Source organism: Hyaena hyaena, unplaced genomic scaffold (genome assembly GCF_003009895.1).
Source record: "Hyaena hyaena isolate Hyena2069 unplaced genomic scaffold, ASM300989v1 scaffold_310, whole genome shotgun sequence".
In the NCBI taxonomy this organism is placed as follows: Eukaryota; Metazoa; Chordata; class Mammalia; order Carnivora; family Hyaenidae; genus Hyaena; species Hyaena hyaena.
Window position 1 is genome coordinate 1,046,666 of NW_024080940.1, and position 23,508 is coordinate 1,070,173.

Consider the following 23,508-nt stretch of genomic DNA (forward strand, 5'->3'; position numbering starts at 1 on the left):
TGCCTTGGGAAACCAGGGCTCTGTTCGTTTTCTAAAGAATTCTTGACAACATATACATATAGAAAATAAAGAACACATAGTAAGTGCCCGTTTTCCAATTCTGCTTCATTTTCCCAAAGGGCCCTTTTGTTTACTTATCAACTACTGTCTCTGGGAAATGGGGGAGTTTGTGTGCCTGGCATTTTCCTTGACTGTTTCACTGGCAGAGAGGCTTATTTCAACCTGCAGAAGGCAGACAAAAACATGAAAGAGCTGAAAGAATTATATAAGGGAAGTGTTCGCAGATTACAAGTCTCGGAGAAAGACCTGACGATCGCTTTGGGCAGGTAAGATCTGGGTTTTAAGAGGCTTAGGCTTTTGTGCACGAGGCCTGGTACCACATGATTCTCCTGTGCTCTTCTGTATGAGAGCAGAAAACCAGATACTCAGATGATGATAGAAGAGGCGTTTTATTTACCAAATGCACACCCTGTGGTCTAAGTTTATGTGCAGTGCCCAGTGAATCTTAATAGATAGCACTGAGGTAGTCGGTGCAATTATTATCTCATTAGATAGAGGGTGGAAACTGAGGCAGAGATTAAACAAGCCGTCCAAGGCGACAAGCATTAGATCCTGGTCTGAACTCATGGACTCCTCGCCTTTATCCTGCCTCCCGCACCTATTCTCAAAGTATGTCTTTCTCTGAAGTGCCACCTCCTTTTGTCACGAAGCGTGGTGTCTTAAAAGACAAGGAAAGAACACTTAATGATGACCGTGTATTGGAAGCCCATGAAAGCTATGCACCACACATGCATTTTTAAGGAAAGTTCTGTTCCTTGTAGAAACCAAGGATTTGTTCAAGCCAGAGCAAGATTTAACTGGTTTGCAGTGGAGTGAGGTATCCTCAGAGAGAGTCACAGTATTTACAGACGAGAGTGGGCCCAGCAGATTATCAGAAGAAAAAAAAGAATAATAAAAGGTTTCCTGTTCCCTGTATTTTTAAAAATATCTTCACATCCTTGAAAGCAATCTGTTTCCCAAACCGCAAGCACTTGGCATGGTACGGTCGATGACTGAATGGAAGTAAATGACATGAGTCATGCCTACCTGCTCTAAACAACCCTGAATCTAGAAATCAAATGGGTAATGGTGGGGAGGTGTTTGAATGTCCAAAGCTAAGTCAACCTATGGATGTAAGTCCACAGAGCCATAAATTAGAGTCTAGTGAATGTCTGCTGTGGTTACGTGGGTCAGTGGCTAAGGTTTTCGTGCCTTATGTGAAAGGTAGCCTTGTTCCTTTTTCAGAATAAATTCTAGTGCATATTGCACTCATTCATTCTACAACATTTACATAGTATCTATTTTGTACCTGCACTATTCTATGTGTTGAAACAGTATAACTATATCCAAGAACTATTCTAAGTGCTTTCCATCATTTATTTAATTCAATCCTCTACCACCAGCTATGAAGCAGGTATTTTTGTTTTCATTTCATAGATAAGAAAATTAAGGCACAGAGTGAGTAACTAACTCAAGGTTACAGAATGACTAGCAGAGGATCCAGCACTACAGTGGGTCCTCTTAATCCATAGCTCACCTTCTGTATCACATTGATTTATATTTTATATAGACCAAATATCTAGCAAGAGGAAATCCCTTTTCTCATTTTAAAGGTGGGGAAAATACAGTGTGGTTGTTTAGACCAGACAACTTGGCTAATATCTCCCTACAAGCTCTTGATGAGAGGCAATTTCATTCTGTAATTTCTGTTGTTACAGTCAAAGGAAATAGTGGTCTGATTGATCAAATTTTTTCTGTAAAGAATTATCAGATAACAGTGTACTTTTGATTGTTAATCTTCAGAGGAAGGATGAAACTTTTAGTTTAAAATAAATCGTAACTTGGGCTCCTGGTTGGCTCAGATGGTTAAGTGTACAGCTTGGCTAAGGACATGATCTTGCAGCTCATGAGTTCAAGCCCTGCATAGGGCTCTGTGGCTTACAGCTCAGAGCCTGGAGCCTGCTTCAGATTCTGTGTGTCCCTCTCTCTCTCTCTCTCTTCCCTTTTCCCGCTCATGCTGTCTCTCTCTGTTTCTCAAAAGTGAATAAACATTTTTTTAAAAATTTTTAATAAATTGTAATTTGCAGAATGCCTTTTATAAAATAATTCTATATACATGCATATTTTGTACGTATACATACATACATACAAAGATGAAAACAAGGGGTGAGGGGAAGTAATAGTGATGTGTATCCACTATAGGTTAAGTGACTTACTGTACAGTTTTTTATCCAATCTTCACAACCATCTTGTTACTTAGGAATTCTTAACCATGTTTTATTTGAAGGGAAATGTAGGCTCCTGAAGTTTGACTGTAAAGCCAGTAACTGTGAGAACCAGTTTGAACTACCATGCTATTCTCCTTGTGTCTTGCTGTCTCCAGAAGACTAAACCTTAATGAAAAGCTTTTATTCTTATTTTTATTTTTTTTAAATATATTTTTTATTTATTTCTAGGAGAGAGAGACAGACAGCGTGAGCAGGGGAGGGTCAGAGAGAGAGGGAGATACAGACTCTGAAACAGGCTCCAGGCTCTGAGCTGGCAGTCAGCACAGAGCCCGACGCGGGGCCCGAACCCACGAACCGCGAGATCATGACCTAAGTGAAAGTAGGACGCTCAACCGACTAAGCCACCCAGGCGCCCCTCTTTTATTCTTATTTTTAAATTGTATTTTGTTTTGGAAGGTTTGAAAAAACAGATATGAAGAAGAAAATAAAGTTTTAATTTCATAACCCAAAGATAACTGATATGGACATTATAGTTAGAGATGGATTGACCAATCGATTGATAGATACATCACGGTTAATTTTAAGTACAGTCATATCACTTTTTAAAATTTACCATACTTTTAATTTCCCCTCATATTATTTAGTCTAAAAAGGAATCATGATTTGTAAAGCCTGAAGTATTTTATTATATGATGTTCCATAATTTATTGAACCACCGCCTTTTGGAGGGGATATTTACATTGTTTTTTCTATCCTCATTTTTAACTCAGGGGGAATAAACTAAATCAAACAAGACAAAGCAATGGGTTTGCATTGTCTGAAAGAGAGGGAGTCAGAGATAATACAATTTTATTCTGAGTCCGGAATGTCTGTGTTTATGAGTAAATTATCCATCTTGTGAATTACTAGAAGCCATTTTTTTGGCTTTTTTATGAAATTAGACTATAGCATGCTATATTAATGGGAGTGAATGGTAGTCAGTGGAATTTGGTGGGTAAAATGTAGGCTAATGGGAGTTTGTTTATAATAAGACTGCATTTTAGTTAACCACTCAGATAATTGGCCTCTGTAGGCCAAATCATTTCATTCTTAGAATCAGTTCCTTTTGTGTCTGCAAAGTAAGGGACCTCTCTGACTTTCCATTTTTGTCCCTCATCTCATAGAGCCTCCTTGGCCGTCCACAGATTGAACCTTGCTCTGGCATACTTTGAAAAGGCAATTGGCAATGTTATTGCTGTGAAGGGTGATAGGGCATCAGATCTGGTCAGTCTGTATGAGGAGATCGCGCAGATCGAGCAGCTGAGGAGGAACCATGATCAGGCCATTCAGTACTTGCAGCAGGTTGGTGAGTTGGCTGGAGCACCAGCCTAGTGGCCTTGTTTGGCCCCAGGCCCTGTTCTCAGGGCCAGGGAAGTGCAGGCTTCTCAGAAGAACAAGGGGATGGGGTGGATTTCCCGCCAGATCCACACAAGAGCCCTTCCTCAACCTTAAACAATGTGGGCAGAGAATCCTGACCCAGGGTGAGTATATCTGCTGTTTGACCTGATCTGAGACCAAATTCCCCTTCCAGGGTTTCCCCTCATCTCAGTGGGTGCTGGGAAGAGGTAAGCAAGTGAGTCTGTTCCAGGGAAAATAACCTATAGGGGTAACCAAACTTAAGGCTTTAGCAAATACAAAGGGCTTTTTTTAATGAAAAAAAAAAATCATGATATTTTGGTGTAATGCTGTCATTTGTCCTCTAGGCTAGCCCAGAGATTGTATCAACAAGTTGTATCAACAAGTCTAAACTTAAACTGACAAAAGGGTATGTCACTTGGAGGTAACTAATCTGAGAAATGCCCAGGGGAAAACAAAACAAAACAGTAAGGAATGTTGAGACTATTATAATGAAAACAGTGTGGGGCATTTTGATGTATCATGTACTTGAAACTTCCCTTGAAACTTCTCATTAAATTCACCTTTTCTCTCCTCAAATAACCCTGTTCGTGAGTGGATAAGATTTCCTGTATCATAGAAACCGTGCAATGCAATTCAATGGTATATGTGAAAACAGTCTGATACCATAGAAGAGGCATTGCAAGTAATCCCGCAATCCAGACTTATTAGCATCACACCATGGAGAAATGTTAGGGAATGCTGATCTGATGGCAGGGAGTCCACTGTTAACAGAGCAAGCCATCAGGTTTTTGTGTCCAAGACTGTGCAGGCAGCAGTCAGATCAGGATGGATAAAACAAGATATAATCAGTGTTTCCCAGCAACACAAACTAATAGTGAACATTTATGGACTGCTTTTACTGTGTGCACTTGAGGATGTATTGATTTAACCCATGCAATAAGCCTATGAAGTGGAGCCATTACTATTACTGTATCTCATTTTAAGGATGAAGAAACTGAAGCTTAAAGAGTTACAGCTAATTCAGCCAAAGTTGTGTTGCTAACCAGTAGTAGAGCAGGGATTTGAACTTAGAGGATCTGACCCCCAGAGCCTGCATGCTAACAGCTCTGAACTCTGTCTTAGCTCCAAAGTGTTGTCTGAAAATCTCTGGAGCTCCTTAAAATACCTCACAGTGTCTGACCTGTGTGAACTCTGAGGCACAGAGGAAGGGGGGCTCTTTTCTTGCTGGTGGGTGTGGGCCAGGGATTTCCTCTCTTCTTTCTCCTTCCACTTTAGTATGAATGATAATAGTAATAAGATCTCCACTTCTCTCATACCTAGGACATTCCTGGTGGTATCCTAAACACTTTACATATACTAATTCATTTAGTCTTTACAGCAGCTGTTTGCAACAGTCATTTTTGTCATTCTGGTTTTATATTGAAGAAGTTAGTCACTTGGCTTGATGTCATCAGTGGCTGAGCTGGGATAGGAACTCAGGCAGTATGGTTTTAGGGTCAATTCTTAACTCCCCTGGACTTCCTTTGATAGCGAATCTTTGAGAAGCTGAGCTAAAGTTGTGATTTTAATTTTGCTATGACACCTAATGAGACACCATAATAGCTAATATTTATTGAGGACTTACCATGTGATGGTACTATGCCCAATGCTTTGCATGTACCATCTCATTTAATCTTTTCCAAACCGTAATTGATGGAAACTATATATTTCTTTTATATGTGAAGGTGAAGTTACTTGCTCAAGACTCACAGCTAGGAAATAGCTAGGACTCAAATTCACCCCTCTTATAACACCCATGGTTATAACATCCACAGCTCTCAACTAGCAATTTCATGAGAGCTATTACAAAACCCTCCGAAATACTGTCATTTGGGTACTTACTTGATCATAATTTTCTCTATTCCAGGCCTATTCTGTCTGTGTTTCTTTGTTCACTGAAGTCAGCCCCCAAACTGCAGAGGCAAGCGCGTTACTAGCCAAGGCTCATGCCCTGTCTGGAGAGGCCCAACACAGGGGTAGGTAGAAGAGGTAGCTTGCAGTTATCACCATTTCCCATGGGAAGGAAACACACTGGCAATGATCTATCAATTGATACGAACAGGTTGTAATTAGCTATTCATGACTGTGATGGAAAAATTACACTGGACACCATTTTGTACAAAAACATTGACACATGAATTTAGGCACAAGAATATCTCCACAAATTAGTTGGAATGTCAAAACCAATAAAACCATCTGATTGCCATTTCCTTTATTCCTGTAGGATCTCAGCAGAACTCCCCTGCATTAAGAGTAGAGGTTATACACACTGTGAATGTGAGCTGTGATGTATCAGTTGATGAAGAAATCCAGTGATAAAAGACAAAAACATTGGCTCCTTCTTTCTTCCTCTTCCATTCTCAACCTCCTTGACTCTTTTCCTCTGGCTGTCAAGAGAGAATACTTGTAGCAGCTAGAATTTTCATGACTATATTCAAAAGTGAGGAACTGGGGGTTCTGGAGGAAAGCCAGGTGATGAATTCATCCTTGACAGTAGTCCTTTCTCAGGCAAGGTTATCCTTTGGAAAGTGAATAGCTTCAGGAGAGACACCGAAGAACGGGTGAGAAAGAACTGTGTGCCATGCTCTGCTGGCTGGGCCAGATGAACAGACACTAATGGATTCGATGGCCCATCCAGAGGAGTTTGTGATTTGTGAAGAATATGATTTAAACACTTAAAAATGTTGATTATCTCTGCTCATAAAAGGAATCCATTTAGGTGTACATTATTTTTCAATCATATATGAAAGAGAGAGAGGAGAAGAGCGAGAGAGAAAGAATTATAGGGAGAAGTTTGGCATCCTACTTTTCTCTACTCTTTTATTTACCCATGTCATTAAATAATTTTGTTCAGTTTTCAGAAATTATTTTGATATTTTGATTACTGTTTGCTTTAGCATGAATGTTCATTGAAGACTTCCTGGTTCTCTGTTTCCTAGTTAATCATCTTCTTTAAAAAGTTTTCTTGTGTATATTCAGAGTGTTTGTCCTCCATTTGAATCCAACTAGTCTTCATGGTTATAACACACTTAATATATTTGTGAATATGTAAAAAATTTTGTTCAAGTGAGTAACTTTTATGCTTCTGGGGTTGGGAATCTCTAAGGCTACCTTATTCTTTTCTTGTATACTAATTTTTACCTGTAAAGATCTGGATCTTCACCTATCATTCACTCAACTCCAGATGGATCACATTATAACATAAAAAGTGAAAATATAGATTATCTCGAAGGAAATACAGCACTACAGTCAAAACTCCTAAAATTAGTAATTGAAGGAAAGAAGAACTTTCTGAGCTCACAAAGATATGCTAGAAGAGATTGATAGGTTTAATTATAAAAAGACCTAAAACCTGTGTCTGTCACAAAGTACCATAAATAAAATAAAAAGCAATGTAACCCAAGATGAACAGATAATTTGAATAAGCCCTTAATTATTAAAAAAAAAAAAAAGTTTGTGAGAAAGAAATATCAACACCCAGATGATTCCACTGGGTAATTGTAACTAATATTTAAAGGACTAGCACCCATCCTACATATTCTCCTCCAGAAAATTGAAGGGGAGAGAAAATTGCCCACCTCATTTTATAAGGCTAGCATTATCCTAAAACCAAATCTGGGTAAAGACATTACAAGAAAAAAACAAAAAAAAACAAAAAAAAAAACCTATAGAACAATACCTTTCATACACATAAGCCCAAAAACTCCACAAGAAAATATATAGCAATGTATAAAAAAGAATAATACATGATGACCAAGGGAAGTTTTTTTCCTGAGGGCTTCAGCCTGGTTCTCTGTTTAAACCTGAATCAATGTTCTCTACCATATTAACAATCCAAAGATGAAAAGTACATAACCTTATCAACTAATACAGAAGAACCATGTGACAAAACTCTACACCCTTTCACGCTGGAAGGGGAACTTCCTCAGTCTGATAAAAGGCATGTGCAAAAACCCATAGCTAACATCATGCTCCATGGTGAAAGATTTTGCTCTTAAGATCAGGAACAAGGCAAGGATGTTCATTCTCACTATGCTTATTCAACATAGTACTGGAAGTCCTAGCCAGCACAGTAGGAAAGAAAAAGACATACAACTTAAAAGAAATAAAATGGTCCTTATTTGCGACCATGCAGCTGTTTCTGCCGAAAATTCCAAGAAATCTACAAAACCCCTGGAACTAGTGAGTGTAAGCTTAGCAAAATCACAGGATATAAGGTCAACCACAAAACCCAGTCATATTTCTATATATTAGCTATTCACAACTTGATGAAATTTTTAGAAATATTATTTATAATAGTCCCTGCTCCCAAACGAAACACTTAGGTATAAGTCTAACAAAACATGTATAGTATCTGTATGCTAAAAACTACAAACTATGATCTAAGAAATCAGAAATGACCTGCATAAATGGAGACGTAATGTATTCACAGATAGGGAGATATCTAATAAAGTTGTCACTTCTGCAGAAATTGATGTATGGATTTAACACATTAACAATCAAGAGCTCAGCAGGAATTTTTGTAAATATAGACAAACTGACTCTAAAATTTATATAGAAATGCAAAGAAATTAGAATAGCTGAAACAATTTTGAAGACTAATACAATTGGAGGAATCATACTACCTGATTTAAGATTTATTATGAAAACAACAATAATCGAGAGTTTAGTAAGGGTGAAGGGACAGAGGTCAGAGTCACTGGAATACAGTACAGAGTCCAGAAATAGAACTGTATAGGGGCGCCTGGGTGGCTCTGTCAGTTAGGCATCCAATTTTGGCTCAGGTCAGAATCTCACTGTTTGTGAGTTCGAGCTCCACATCAGGCTCTGTGCTAACATCTCAGAGCCTGGAGTCTGCTTCAGATTCAGTGTCTCTGCCCCTCCCCCTTTTGCACTCTGTCTCTATTTAAAAAAGAAAAGAAAAAAAAAGAAAAGAAATAGACTTGTATAAGTATGGCCAGTTAATTTTTGACAAAGGTGCTAAGGCAATTCAATGTGGAAAGAATAGTCTTTTCAACACATGATATTGGAACAATTGGAACAATGGTATTCACATGCCAAAAGAAAAAAAGAGAAAAACCCACTTTCATAACATACACAAACAGTAACAATATAGACCATTGTCCTACATGCAAGAGCTAAAATATATGTTTACTTTACACCAAACATTAGATAAAACAAATGGCCAATAATCACACAAAAACGTTTCAATCACAGTAATAATGAGGAAATATAAAACAGCAGGGATACCCAGTTTCTATCAGATTGTCAACATTAAAAAAATGGTGACATGTAGGATTGATGAGAGCAATTTGATACAAAATCTCTGAAGGATAATTTGCCAGAATGTTAGTGTTATGCATCTTAAAACTATGCACACCTTTAAAATCAAGTTTTCACCCATCCTATGTAAAACATTTTTTAACATGAAAATATCTAGGATTTGCCAGATTGTGGAAAAACAGTTCTGCTCATTCATAGATGAAAGGAATGATATGAAATTTGGAAAATAATTTGATAAGACCTAGTAAAACCAAAAGGAAACATGTAGAAGGATGTTTACTCTGGCACTGTCTGTAATTGTAAAAAAAATTGGGAACAACCTAAATGTTTATCAATTAGTGAAGGGAATATTTTGTATATTAATTTGATGGAATTCTGTCATCTTTAAAAGGATTAGACTTTATAAATAAAGTTAAAAACAACAATATTAAGGAAAAAATACCTTGCATTTTTAGGACATAAAAATACTATTGCTTATAGTTACACACATTTATATATAAACACGAAAAAATGAACTGCAAAGTAAGTTAAAACCACATCAAAATGTAAACAGAGGTATAGACTTCTGGCTATGCCTTTGTGAAGAGATCTGTGAATCTACACACACATACTCATATATAAATTGAGGAAGCTGTTCCAAAAATAACCATTTGAGGGCACTGGCAATAAATAAGCACACAACGAATTATAAAGCATTCTTGAAAAACTGCTAGAGCTTTGGGTAAAGAGTGAGCCTTCTTGGTCTTTTAGCCTGAGGCTGCTCCCATCCACCCACAGCCCCGGCTCAGACCAGAAGAACAGCAGTTTGATCAGCAGGGGCTAGCCAAGAAAACAGCAGCTTTGTGGCAGACGTTTTGGACTCCATTTGGAGCAAGGGACAAACCCCCACAAAAGTGGCGAACTCAGAAGAAATGCAAGGAGGGAAAGCCTGCGTACTTGGTAGCCTAAAGTTGCTGTCCTGGTTTGTAGGAGTTAGAAGCCAGTCAGAAATCTTAACAGGAAGAACCTGGAAATGAGAGAGCCAAGGAAAGGCCAGAGAAGCTTTAGCTTTCCCAGCATCCCTTGCCAACTGGGAAACTATATACATGTGTAGGGGAGATGCAGCAAATAACAACCAAAGGAGACTTGAAATGTGCCAGAGTTTTGAATGCATACCCCAATCTACCTACAGATCAACCACCAGAGGCTAGAAGACATACATTGTAAAGGCCTTTGACCACCACCTCTTAACAAGTCAGCACTAAGCTATGCAGGCACAGGGGTAACCCCAGGAATCCTGTCCAAATTTTTAAAAAATAAGCATTAGGGGCTTATTTTTTAAAATAGGCATCTGGGTGACTCAGTTGAACGTCTGAGTTCAGCTCAGGTCCTGATCTCACAGTTCAGGTCCCACATCAGGCGCGATGCCGTTAGCCTGTCAGGACAGAGCCTGTTTTGGATCCTCCGTCCCCTGCTCTTTCTGCCCCTCTCCTGCTAGCACTCTCTCAAAAAAAAATAAATAAATAAAACATTTACCCAAAAAATGAGCACTAAATACAAGCAAAGATGTTAGGTTTCTTGTCTGGCGTGTAGGGGCTTGGAGGTTGTCACTCCATCCTAACAAGTAAAAAGCTGAACAAACTGGAAAATCAACAGCTCTTCTTAGATCTGTCAGGGAAGTGAGGTCACAGGGCAAGCCGATGGTCCTGAAATTAGAGAAACAGATAAATACAGAGAATCACAATTTGCCTGAGCAGATCCCTCTCTCTACAGCAACCAGTACTGGGGTAGGAATACCTGAACTATGATAAGTTTCTGGAAGCTCAGTGTGGACAAGACTGAGAGTTAAAAATTCCAAGTACCTGTGATGGGGGTGGAAGGAAGGGGGGTGCGGTTCTGCACACTCTCGTGAGATTCACCTCCAGGAGCTTGACAAGGTTCTCAAAGTGAATTGGAGAAAAATGCCCCCTTGCTTCCAGGAGGGGGAGGGAAAAGATACCCAATTAAAAATACTCCAGAGCTGGGGCGCCTGAATGGCTCAGCCAGTTAAATGGCTGACTTTGGCTCAGATCATTCTCATGATCTCGCTGTTCAGTGTGTGGATTCAAGGCCCACAAACTCTATGCTGACAGTGTCAAGACTGCTTGGGATTCTCCCTCTTTCCCTCTCTCCCTTGCCCTCTGCCCCTCCTCCACCCATGCTTTTTCTCTCTCTCCCAAAATAAATAAACTTACCAAAAAATCTTTTAAAAATATGCCAGAGCTTTCTACTAAACAAGGCCTTTCCTCAAGAGAAATTATTTTACCAGAGCCTAAACTTTTTTTTTTTTTTTCAGAGCCTAGCCAATCTGGAGAGAAGAAAATACCCAACTTAAGCCCACTCTAGCCCACTCTAGCCATCTAGAAAGGGGATGAGAAGCACTTGTGAAGTTCACAGTCCAGGGGCACAGGCTCACTAAAAGACCGAGACGTAACATAGCATGATAGAATTCTTCCTGCCCGCCCCCCTTCCCCACAAATCCCACATCTTTCCACCACATTACTAGAGGCCTATTTAGAGCATTTTCTTTTACCCAGTGCTTGTCCACCTATAAAGAAAACTTTAAGGCATAGTAAAAGGCAAAACAAAACAAAACAAAAAACAACCCAAAACCAAAAAGCCCACACGGTTTCAAGAAACACAGCAAGCATCAGAACCAAACTGAGATATAGTAGGGATATTTGAATGATCAGACTCGGAAGCTAAAATAATTATGTGATGTCCAAGGGCAGGAGGTAGACTTCCAAGCTCAGGATGAGCAAGAGAGAATTCACCATTCCTCTACCTTTATTATTATTGTTTTTATTCTGTTTGAGCCCTCAATAAGTTGAATGATGCCCACTCACATTGGTGAGGGCAGATCTTCTTTACTCAGGCTACTGGTTAAGATGCCAGTTTCTCCTGGAGACCCACCACAGACACACTCCAGAAATCATGTCTTATCAGCTGTTTGGGCATCCCTTAGTCCAGTCAAGTTGACACAAAATTAACCATCCCAAGTCCTCTCCTGGTCAGCTTGATTCTAACATGCATCTCCTCAATCATCATAATCTCTAAATAAAGACATAATTGTGCTTAATATGGTATATATAATGATCCTGGGTGCAACTGAAAATGCACTAATCCCTTTTCCAGAAGAGGTAAAGTCCTTCAATGATGTTTCTCTTCTGATACTCCATAACTTGAAAACTATGATGTAAAATTAGCAATGCCTAAATACATATATCAGTACCTCTTATGTTACATGATAAGGGAATAAAAAAACCAAGATATTTGCTTAATATGTGCCTGTGTACATACAAGCACATTCATAACAAAATGAGGAAATACAATTACAGTCCTCCTTCCTACAAACAGTCATGTGGTTGTAACTGGTATAACTACCTTTCCTACCATACATTCTATACTCCCTTTACCTTTAACAAGGACCTCACCTGGTAATGGTTCTTTACCTAGTGGGGTGACTGAAACCTTCATTTCTGAAGGTTCTAAGACATTACTAATCCTGCCTGGATTGGGATGTTGTAGTGTTTCATTGACCTTAATCACAGGGCATAGCAATACTACGTGATGGCCGCTTAGAACTACTAGAGAGGATCTCCTGCATTCCAGACAGGCGCCTTCCTACCTCTGCTGTCGAGTAGTGGTTCAGTTTCCCCCAAGTAATCAGGCTCCATCACCCCAGGCAGCACAGTAAACCATTTTCTTGACTCGGGGCATGAGGAGCTCAGGCCAGATGGCAGTCTTGACCTTCCAGTTAAGTGGGATCAGTGTTGTGTCTCCGAGTGGAAGCATTCTTCCATCTGGAACTAAGATCTCTAGGCCAGCAGAGCATAGAGTTGTGGGAAATTGAAGCAAAAATTTTACTAGTGGATCACTAGGGGCAACAGTGAATGGTAGGTGGTATTTATATTTCCATCCTTTGACTTCTAGACCTGTGACTCCTGGCTATTGGAGAAACAGCACCAGATATTGGATGCTGATTCAGAGTATACACAGACTTTGGGAGAACTCAAGCCTTGCAAAGTCTAGCCCCTAGCTGGCACTGTAAATGTCTTCAAAAGACTATACCACCATTCTGTTAAGCCAGCAGCTTCAGTATGGTGGGGAACATGGTAAGACCAGTGAATTTCATAAGCATGAGTCCATTACAGCCCTTTTATGCTGTGAAGTGAGTTTCTTGATCCAAAGCAGTGCTGTATGGAATACCACGATGGTAGATGAGGCATTCTGTAAGTTTACGGGTGGTAGTTTTGGTAGAAACATTGCATGCAGAGAAGGCAAATTTATATCCAGAGTAGAAATCTATTCCAGTTAAGGACAAAATCCTGCCCTTTCCATGAAGAAAATGGTTCAGTGTAATCAACTTGCTACCAGGAAGCTGGCTAATCACCCTATGTAATAATGGTTCCATTATCAGAGGTTCAGTGTTGCCGTCTGCTGCAGATTGGGCACTCAGCCATGGCTTTGGCAAGTAAAAGTCCTTGTTTGAGCTCATTCCGGGTTAATCCGGGTTCTCCAGAGAAATATAACCAACAGAAGTGAGGGGATCACTGGTTTAAGTATCAGAGTCCAAAGGCCCAAGAACCAGGAGTTCCAATGTTCGAGGGCAGAAGATGGATTTCCAGCCCAAGAAGAGAGTGAGAGAAAGTTCATCCTTTCTTTGCCTTATTTTGTATGTGTGTGAACTTGGTGAGGACAGATCTTCTTTGCTCAGTATACTGATTCAGCTGTTCATTTCTTCCAGAAACACCTTCACAGAGACACCCAGAGATTGTTTTATCAGTTATTGGGACATCCCTTAGCCCAGCTAGTTGACACTGAAAATTAACCATCACAAATGCCATATGCGGGCAAGTTATATGAGAAATCTCTGTACCTTCCACTAAGTGTTTCTGAGAATGTAAAACTGCCTTAAACAATAAACTCTATTTTAAAGAAATCAAACACCTAAGCAAAGACGTTAGCATTCAGACACCATAGAGAAGACAGATTCTGCCATTTAAGTCTAGAAAATTCATTAAAACAAAACAAACAGGGGCGTCTCGGTGGCTCAATAGGTTAAGCCTCTTGACTCTTGATCTTGGCTTAGGTCTTGATCTTAGGGTTGTGAGTTCAAGCCCCACGTTGGGTTCCAAGCTGGGTGGAGAAAAAAAAAGAATAAAACAAAACAAAACAAAAACCCACAAAAAGATATCAATCTGTTGTTGCTACTATATAATATCTAAAATGTACAGTTTTGGGGGTGGCTGGGTGGCTCAGTCAGTTGAGCGTCTGACTTCAGCTCAGGTCATGAGCTGGCAGTTCACGGGTTTGAGCCCCATATTGTGCTCTGTGCTGATAGCTTGGAGCTTGGAGCCTGGAGCCTGCTTCAGATTCTGTGCCTCACTCACTCTCTGCTCCTCCTCCTCCTCTCTCTCTCTCTCTCTCTCTCAAAAATAAATAAATAATAATTTTAAAAAAGTAAAATGTACAGTTTTCAACAAAAGAGAGACATACAAAGAAACAACCTATAGCTTATACTCAGGAAAAGAGTAGTCAATAGAAATTGACTCTAAGCGGGTTAGATGTTGGATTTAGAAGACTTCAAAGTAGCTATCATAAATATGTTCAAAGAATTAAAGGGAACTTTTAAAAGAATTAAAAGAAAATACAATGAAAATTCCTAGCAAATAGGAACTCCTAATAGAGAAATATAAACTATTTAAGAGCTTGCGTTTCTCTTTCCGCTGCCTTGGAACCTATGGAGTCCTGCTGGGAACAGGACTCCTAAAACGACAAGTGTGTCTGGAAGGCTGTGGTCCAAAGCCATTTTTGCTGGTTATAAGCAGGGTCTCTAGAACCAGAAGGAGTATACAGCTCTTCTTAAAATTGAAGGTGTATATGCTCGGGTTGAGACTGAATTCTGTCTAGGCCAGAGATGTGCATATGTGTACCAAGCAAAGAACACCACAGTGACTCCTGGCAAACCGAACAAAACCAGAGTCATCTGGGGAAAAGTAACTCGTGCTCGTGGAAACAGTGGCATGGTCCGAGCCGAATTCTGAAGCAACCTTCCTGCTAAAGCCATTGGCCACAGAACCCGTATGATGCTGTACCCCTCAAGGACTTAAACTAACTGAAAAGTAAATAAAGGTATAGATTTGTTCTCTTGTAAAAAAATATTTAAAAAAAACAACTAAATGGAAATTCTAGAGTTGTAATATACAGTAAATGGATGAAAGAGTCATTAAATAGTCCCCACATCAGATTTGAGGTGGCAGATGAGAGAATAAGATACCTCAAAGGTATATCACTAGAAATGATCCAATCCAAACAGCAGACAAAAAAGCCGTTGAAGAAAAATGAACAAAGCATAAGAGATCTGTTGGACAATGGCTGGTGTACCAACATATGTATACTAGCTCCGGAAGAGAAGACAGAATGAGGCAGCAAACTAGAGAAATAATGGCCCTAGCTTCCCAAGTATGATGAAAACATATCTACAGATCCCAAATTCTCAATGCCAAGTAAGAGAAACACAAAGAGAACCACAGCTAGGCATACAGATTTCTGAATGACAAAAAGAAAATCTTGAAAGCAGCAGTGGAAAGACAGCTCCACAGAGGGGAACAGCAAAATGATTAATGGCTGCTTTTTCATCAGAATAAGGGAGGTAGGAGGTAGTGGAACAACATATTCAAAGTGTTGCAAGAAAATTCAACTAAGAATTGTATATCCAAGAAAACCACCCTCTGAAAATGAAGGTGAGATAGACATTCCCTGATAAACAGGATTGTTGGTTGCAGTCTTAGCCTAAAATATTTAAAACAAATACTAAAGGAAGCCTTAGGTTGAAAGAAAATGAAAGCATACAGTAACACAAATCCACAGAAAAGAATGAAGAGGATTGGAACTGATATGTGGACAGGTATAATAGACTATACACACAAACACAAATATAAATATTCATCAGCTTAGGAATGAGTAAACAAAATGTAGTGTATATCCATAGAATAGAAGACTACTCAGCAGAGGGAGGAATGAAGTACTAATTCATGAAGGAACATAGATGATCCTCAAAAACAGGATGATGCATGAAAGAATCACAAAAGACTACATGTGTTGTATGAATCCCGTTATATGAAATTTCTAGAAGAGGCCAAAACGTGGAGATAGAATGATCAGTGACTGTCTGAGACAGGATGAGAGCAGGTCCTGACCACAACCAGCCATGAAGAAAACATTTTGAGGGTGATGGATATGTTCTAAAACTGGATTTCAATCTTGATTACATAACTATAAATTTACAAAAACTTCACCAGACTGGGTAATTACAATGGTTGAAGTTGTGTTATGCCAATTATACCTGAATACATTGGTAAAAAATGTAAATGGTGCTTGCTTCTGATTGGTGTGTGAGGAGATAATTTTCTTTTTGCTTCTATTGCATTTTCTAGACTGACTATAAACATCTATTATGTTTGGAATAAAAGACAACAGTAAAAGTAAATGTTTAAACAATAACGACTACATTTGAAGTACTTTTGAAACAAAAACTTTTTCACACACACACACACACACACACACACACAACCACACACACAAACACACACACCTAACAGGAATCCCAGTAAATAGCACTTTCTATCAGAGTTTAGTTTAGCTAAATATATAGTCTTTCATTGCAGTTAGGAGTTCAATACAGTGGCCATTTTGGGTCTTGGGATAAGGCTATTCAGATACAATTTTTTTTCCTACATAAAAATCCATGCATTTAATCAAGAGAATAAAATTACATCAATTGATGCCATCAAATTATATCTCAGGCTTTCTGAGGCTACTTATGAGACCTGGAATGAGAACAGGCATGGACTTGAAGTATGAAAAGCTGATATTAGATACTTGGAAAGGCTAGCAGCTTTCCTTAATTAGTGTTTCCCTTTTTTTTTTTTTTTTGCAGATGCTGTTGAGACATATTTTATAAAAAGTATCAGTGCATATCAAGCAACATTGGGCCCCACGGATTATGAAACACTGGCAACCACTGAAGAATTTTGCAAATGGCTTATCCAAAATGGGGAAAAAGAGGTAAATATGAACAGGCAAATCAACTAGAGACAGTGTGATCTCGGGCAAGATCCTTAGCTTTTATTAGTGTCCATTCCTTCATCTATAATATGAGTATAATAATAGGTCCTCTCTCATAGAGTAGTTGTGAAGAGTAAATAATTATATATGGATTAACTGTTATTAATAAATATAAGCATGAAATTTTAACTCCTCATAGAAACACATTACTTAGGTGACACATCACAATGAACAGATCCTGGTGAGGCATAGAACGCCTCCTCCATAGAGTTTATGGAATGGAATAGAACTGGCATATTCCTTCAGAATTGCCAGGATGATTAAAAAGCATTTTTTAAATTCCCTAGGAAGCTTACAGACTGCTAAAGGCCTCACTGAAGTCTCAGGTCACCACCTATGGTGACTGTAGTGAAAAAGTGGCTGAAACTTTTTACATCATGGGCAGGATCTGCTTTGCCAAAGGAGAGCTCAGAAAGGCGATTCAGCTACTAAGGAAGGTGCATGCTGGCTGGTTTGTACATTTCCTTCTAGGCCTGTAAGCACTATGTGAGGAGTGAGGGGTGTGTGTGTGTGTGTGTGTGTGTGTGTGTGTGTTTATGTATGCACATATTCCCTTCCTTTCCCTCCCCTTCCCTCCCCTCTGCTTCCCTTCACTTCCCTGTCTTTCTTTCCTGACTCCTTTTTTCTTCCTTTTCTATTTCTTTTTTTTTTTTTTTAAGTAAGGTAAAAATTCACTTTCTAAGATGTGCTGAGGGAGATACAGAAACTTACTGTGTCTATGCTTGGACCAGAGTCTTAAAAAGAATAACACCCCAGGGGCACCTGGGTGGCTCAGTCAGTTGGGCATCTGACTTCAGCTCAGGTCATGGTCTCACAGTTCACGAGTTCGAGCCCCACATAAGGCTCCAGCTCAGAGCCTGGAGCCTGCTGCTGATTCTGTGTCTCCGTCTCTCTCTCTGTTCCCCCCGCCCCCCCCCCACACACACACTCATGCTCCACTCAGGAAAAAAAGTTCTTCATATATTCTAGGTACAAGTTCTCTATCAGATACATGATTTGGAAATATTTTCTCTTGGCATGCAGTTTTCTTAACACGTGTCTTCTGAAGAGCAGAAGCTTTGAAATTTAATGAAGTTTATCCACTTTTTCTTTTATGGATTGCACTTTTGGTGTTTTACCTAAGAAATCTTTGCCTAACCAAAGGCAAACATATTTTTCTCCCATGTTTTCCTCTAGATATTTTGTAGTTTTAGGTTTAACATTTAGGTCTATGATCCACTTGAATCAGTTTTCCTATATGGTGCTAGGAATGAATCCCAGGTTGTCTGTTTGTTTGTTTGTCTAGCATATGGGTAGCCAGCTGTTCCAGAACCATTTTTATTGAAATGACATTCATTTCTCTACTGAATTATCTTTGCATCTTTGTCAAAAATTCAGTGTGTGTGTGTGTGTGTGTGTGTGTGTGTGTATTATTAATGTACTCTTTTCTGTTGCACTGGTTATTTTTCCATCTTCATGTCAATACATGCTGTCTTGATTATTGTAGCTTTAAAACAAGTCTTGAAATCAGGTAGTGTTACTTTTTTAACTTTGTTCTTTTTCAGTTTTGTTCAGAGTATTCTAGTTTCTTTGCATTTCCACAGGAATTTTAGAATCACTATCAGTTTCCGCAAAAACACGTGCTCAGATTTAGCTTGAGATTGCATTGAATGTGGAGATCAGGTTGGGAGGATTAACATTTTTAACAACCTTGAGCTTCTCACCCATGAACGTGTGATATTCTCCCCTTGTGTAGGTCATCTTTAATGTCTCCTGATAATATTTCTTATAGTTTTCGATGTACAGGTCATGTGCACCTTTCCTTAGATTTATTCATACTGATTTTCAACTTTTGAGCTATTTTATTTTATTTTTTATTTTAAAAAAATTTTTTTAAATGTTTTATTTATTCCTGTGAGAGAGTGAGAGAGACAGTGTGAGCAGGGGAGGGTCAGAGAAAGAGGGAGACACAGAATCTGAAGCAGGCTCCAGGCTCTGAGCTAGCTGTCAGCACAGAGCCCGACGCGAGGCTTGAACCCACAAACCCTGAGATCATGATCTGAGCCGAAGTCCGACGCTTAACTGACTGAGCCACCCAGGTGCCCCTTTGATGCTATTTTAAATGTATCATATTTGAATTTCAATTTCTGATTGATGTTGTTAGTAATAGAAATACAATGATTTTTTAATATATAATTTTGGGTCCCATGACTTTGCTAAACTCACTTATTCTGGTAGCTGTTTATAGAATCATCAGATGTCCCACATAGATGATCATATCATCTGCAAATCAAGTTTTACTTCTTTCATTCCAATTTGAATACCTTTTATTTCTTGCTACATTGGCCAGAACGTCTAGTACAATGTTGAATAGAAGTGGTGAGAACAGGCAACCTTGTCTAATTCCTGTTTTCAGGGGATTAAATTTGTCCTGCATCAGTTAGGTTTGTTGTTAGCTGAGACTTTTTTTATAAATACTATTTATCAGGTTGAGGAGATTCCCTTCTACTCCTGGTTTGCTAAGGAGTTGTTTTTAAATCAAGAATGGACATTGGATTTTATACAATTGGGTGTTGGATATTATAAAAATTATTTTTCCGTACCCACGACTGTAATCTATGATTTTTCTTCATGGATAGCTCTTATTCTTGTGCCTTTAGATTTACTATCTTTTTTCCTTCTGTAATGTCAGACCTGCTCTTAATCCCATGCAGTGTATTTTTCCTTTCAGACATTTTCATCTCCAGAAGTTTGACTTGGGTCTTTTAAGAAAATAAATTTTTCATATCCCCATTTCATTTTTTAACATGTGCAATAAAGTTTTGTTTGTTATGTACAATAACAGTTTTAATATACTTCTCTTCTAATTCTCGTATCTATGTCAGTTTTTGGGTTGGTTTTGATCTATTGATTTTTCTCATACGGATCACACTTTTCTCCTTTTATGTGCTTTGCAGTCTTTGTTTGGATGCCAGACATTGAGCATTTTTCCTTATTGGGTGTTGGATATTTTTGTATTCCTATAAGTATTCTTGAACTTTGTTTTGGGACTCAGTTAAATTACAGTTTAGTCCTTTTAGGTCTTGCATTTTAGGATTCACTAGATGAGACTGGAGCAGCATTTAGTCAGAGGCTAATTATCCCACATGACTGAGGCAAAAGCCTTCTGAGCACACCACCCAAAGCTCCATGAGCAGTGAGTGCTGATGGAAATAGGCCCTCTGCCTATCCCTGTGTAAGCACCAGGCCCTCTCCCCTCCGGCCCCTTCAGCTGATTCTTTTCCCAGCTTTGGGCAGTCTTCTCACATAGAAGTGCTAGTCAGAGCTCTGCTGAATACTTAGGGGATCCACTACAGATATTCCTGGATCTTTTTCTGTGCAGCTGTCTCCTTTCTTTAAACTCGGCTCTGAGAGTTTCCTGGGACTCTCAGCTCCTTGTCCTCAACTCAGGGAGTCTGCTGAGCTTCCCTTTGTGCCCTTCCCTGCATCGTGACCCAGAAATGCTCTCAAAGCAATAATCTGGGGGCAGTTTTAGGATTTATCTCACTTGTTTCCCTCTCTCGGGGATCACTGGTCTTTGTTGGCTGATGTTCAGAGACTTAAAGATTGGTTCATATATTTTGTTGACTTGTTCATTTTTTGGTTGTTTCATGTGCAACTGTAAATCTGATCCTAATGATTCCATCTTGATTGGAAAGAGAGGTCAGTAATAAAATTTTAAATGGAAAACTGCCTAAGAATAAAGTGACATAGGGGCACCTGGGTGGCTCCGTCTGTTGAGCGTCCGACTCTTGGTTTTGGCTCAGGTCATGATCTCACAGTTTTATGGGTTAGAGCCCCACGTCAGACTCTGTGCTAACAGTGTGGAGCCTGCTTGGGATTCTCTCTCTCCTTCTCTCTTTTTCTCTCTCTGCTCCTCCCCCGCTCATACTGTCTCTGTCAGTAAATAAATAAATAAACTTAAAAAAAAAAAAAAAAAAAGCAATATAGCTTGAGAATGCAATGCAAATTTAGGACCCAGACACAGATTTCATTGATATCCATCCATTTGGTCATAGTTATTTGGAAAATCCTGATGGAAACCACTACTGAAGCCATGTTTTGGCCCCGTTACTTTCATTCTCCGTAGCCACATATGGAGGTGGCAGGTGCAGTGAAGTGGAATGACGCACATAGAGCAAGGAGGTGTGCGGAGCCTTCAGTTCAGTCTCCTTTTCCTCCTTGGTTGGGAACCAGGAGGAGATGCAGTGCGGGAATTTGACATGGAAACTCATGATACCTCAGTTCCAGTGATGCTCTTCTGAGTTTGGTTTATAAAGAAGATGCTTGCTATCTAATTCTCCTTAACCTGCTATGTTTCTCAACTTACCTGCAGTGTCTGATGATTCAAATCCTTTTATATGGAAGTGAGCACAGTAAAAGCAGAGACACAAAAGACCTCCTTACCCTGATGCAGAGGTGAGTTGTGGCACTGGTCACCAACTAGGTCATTGGTATGGATTAGGGGATAGCATGGCCTTGCCCAGATTCAGTCAGTTAGGGGGTGAGCACCTCTGTTATTCTTGCTAGAGGGGCAGAATGCCAACCTGGACTATGGATTTGGCCAAATCCTGTGGAGGTAAGTAGTTGATTTCATGTAATCTGTCAGAAACCAGTGCTGTAGTATTGCTCTGCTGCAATAATATATAGAATTTATAGTCTCTCTTTCAATGCTGAGCATTAGAACCAAATCCTGTAAGAGAAGATCTCAGCTTACAGCCTGTGACAGGGTATTCAAAGTAAATGAATACATTCAACTTGCTTTTTCTTGCTGAATATACAAAATCTAGGTCATCAAATATAAGGCAAGTTTTGGGGGGATTTAATTAGCTCTGAAATTAGTTGCAAAAGAGACTCTTGAGAATCTTTTTTAAAATATTCAGAACTTAATCCAAAAAAGTGTTTTGTGCAGACTTGCCCTCTTCTTTAACTTTGTGTTTATCTCAAAATGACATTGACCTTGAAGTATTCTCTTCTAAGAAAGATGAGAATTAAAATTTGTTGAGTGTACACTAAACCCCTATAATGGGGCTAGGTCGTTTTCATAAAGAATTTAATCCTAACAAATAGCCAGTATGATAGCTCTCATTTGACAGAGGGTTTGGACCTAAGCAGGTGTCACCCTAAAGGCCATGTGCTTCTCCCCCAAAGCCTAATAAGGAGGGGCATTGTTATGGAGCGAGGGTCTGGACCCCGACTGTAGCTCACTGGAGGCAGCTCACACTTGGTAACCTTTCCCACCGGGCCAGACAGGTGAGCGACAAGATGAGCAGAGAGAGCACATTCAGCCCATCCAACCCCCACCTACCGGAGTCAGGGCCACACCTACAGCAGGCCCAACAGAATACTGTCTCCTGTCTCATCACTACCCAGAAGGGGGCTCTCTAGCCTCCCTACTGATGCCCGTGTTAGGATTAGTATACGGGGAACTTGGCCCCTTACCTGCTAGTGTATATGAATGTGTAGTTTCCTGGTCAAGAGCCATAACAATATTTAAATAATGAGTATAGCGTAGAACTCCTTCCAATTCCCTGGCATTGTAAAATACATCTACTATTTCTAACCCACAAATATTCCTATTAGGTGGGCATTTTTACCTCCCATGTTCAGGTGATGAAACTGAGAATCTGAAAGTTTGAGTATCTTGTTTAATACCCAGCTGGTAAGTGTTAAGTAGTAATAATTGAACCCACATCTGTCATATTTCAAAAATGCACTTTCATTTCCTGTAGAATAGGGATTCTGACTCTGATGAATTTGAGAATATATATGGAGACACCACATTAGCAGATGAGTCTCCAGAGCTGCATTTTACATATGGAGAAACTGAGGACTGATATGTTCAAGTTAATTTACCCAGGAAGAGGCAGAGCTGGGATTCGAAACCACGTCTCTGTAACTCCAGAATGTGCTCTTTGTAGACAGTGTAGCTTACACTCTGGAGGTAGACTGTCTGGATTTAAAACTCAGGCTCCAACACTCAGCTCTCTGACCCAGGTGAAGTTATTTAACCTTCCTCAGCCTCTATATATTCATCAAGAAAATAATAATAACCTTCCTCAAAAAGCGGTTTTCTGAGAATAAGATAACCTATAACACAGCACCCCTAGATCAGGTCCTGGCAGGTCTTCCATCTTCATGAATGGTGGGGTCATCATCATCATCACCAGCATCATCACCAGCATCTCTCTGATGTGCTGGAGGTAATAGATCCGAATGTTTAAACAAAAAGCTTTTGTATATCATGCAACTGTTGTTATTTTACATTAGGAGTAATCAGTAAAGTGTAGATCTCTCACCTCACGCCAGGGATGACAGGATTCATCCCTGTCAACTTAACCGGCCTCTGCCACTG

At 39.5% G+C, this 23,508-nt stretch overlaps 1 protein-coding gene across 8 annotated transcripts in view; it reads left to right on the plus strand.

Moving 5' to 3' along the window:
• The window catches only part of TTC23L (tetratricopeptide repeat domain 23 like), a 54,438-nt gene that overhangs the window by 23,151 nt on the left and 7,779 nt on the right, over positions 1–23,508 (plus strand). For 5 of the 8 annotated variants that reach the window (XM_039248250.1, XM_039248249.1, XM_039248251.1 and 2 more), the window contains exons 6-11: positions 201–326; positions 3,431–3,608; positions 5,572–5,680; positions 16,948–17,075; positions 17,423–17,572; positions 21,490–21,572. In XM_039248250.1, coding sequence (XP_039104181.1) covers positions 201–326; positions 3,431–3,608; positions 5,572–5,680; positions 16,948–17,075; positions 17,423–17,572; positions 21,490–21,572 — 774 coding nt within the window. Of the gene's footprint in view, positions 1–200; positions 327–3,430; positions 3,609–5,571; positions 5,681–16,947; positions 17,076–17,422; positions 17,587–21,243; positions 21,295–21,489; positions 21,573–23,508 lie in introns of those variants that run through there. The other 3 variants (XM_039248253.1, XM_039248252.1, XM_039248254.1) reach the window with 3 other exon arrangements.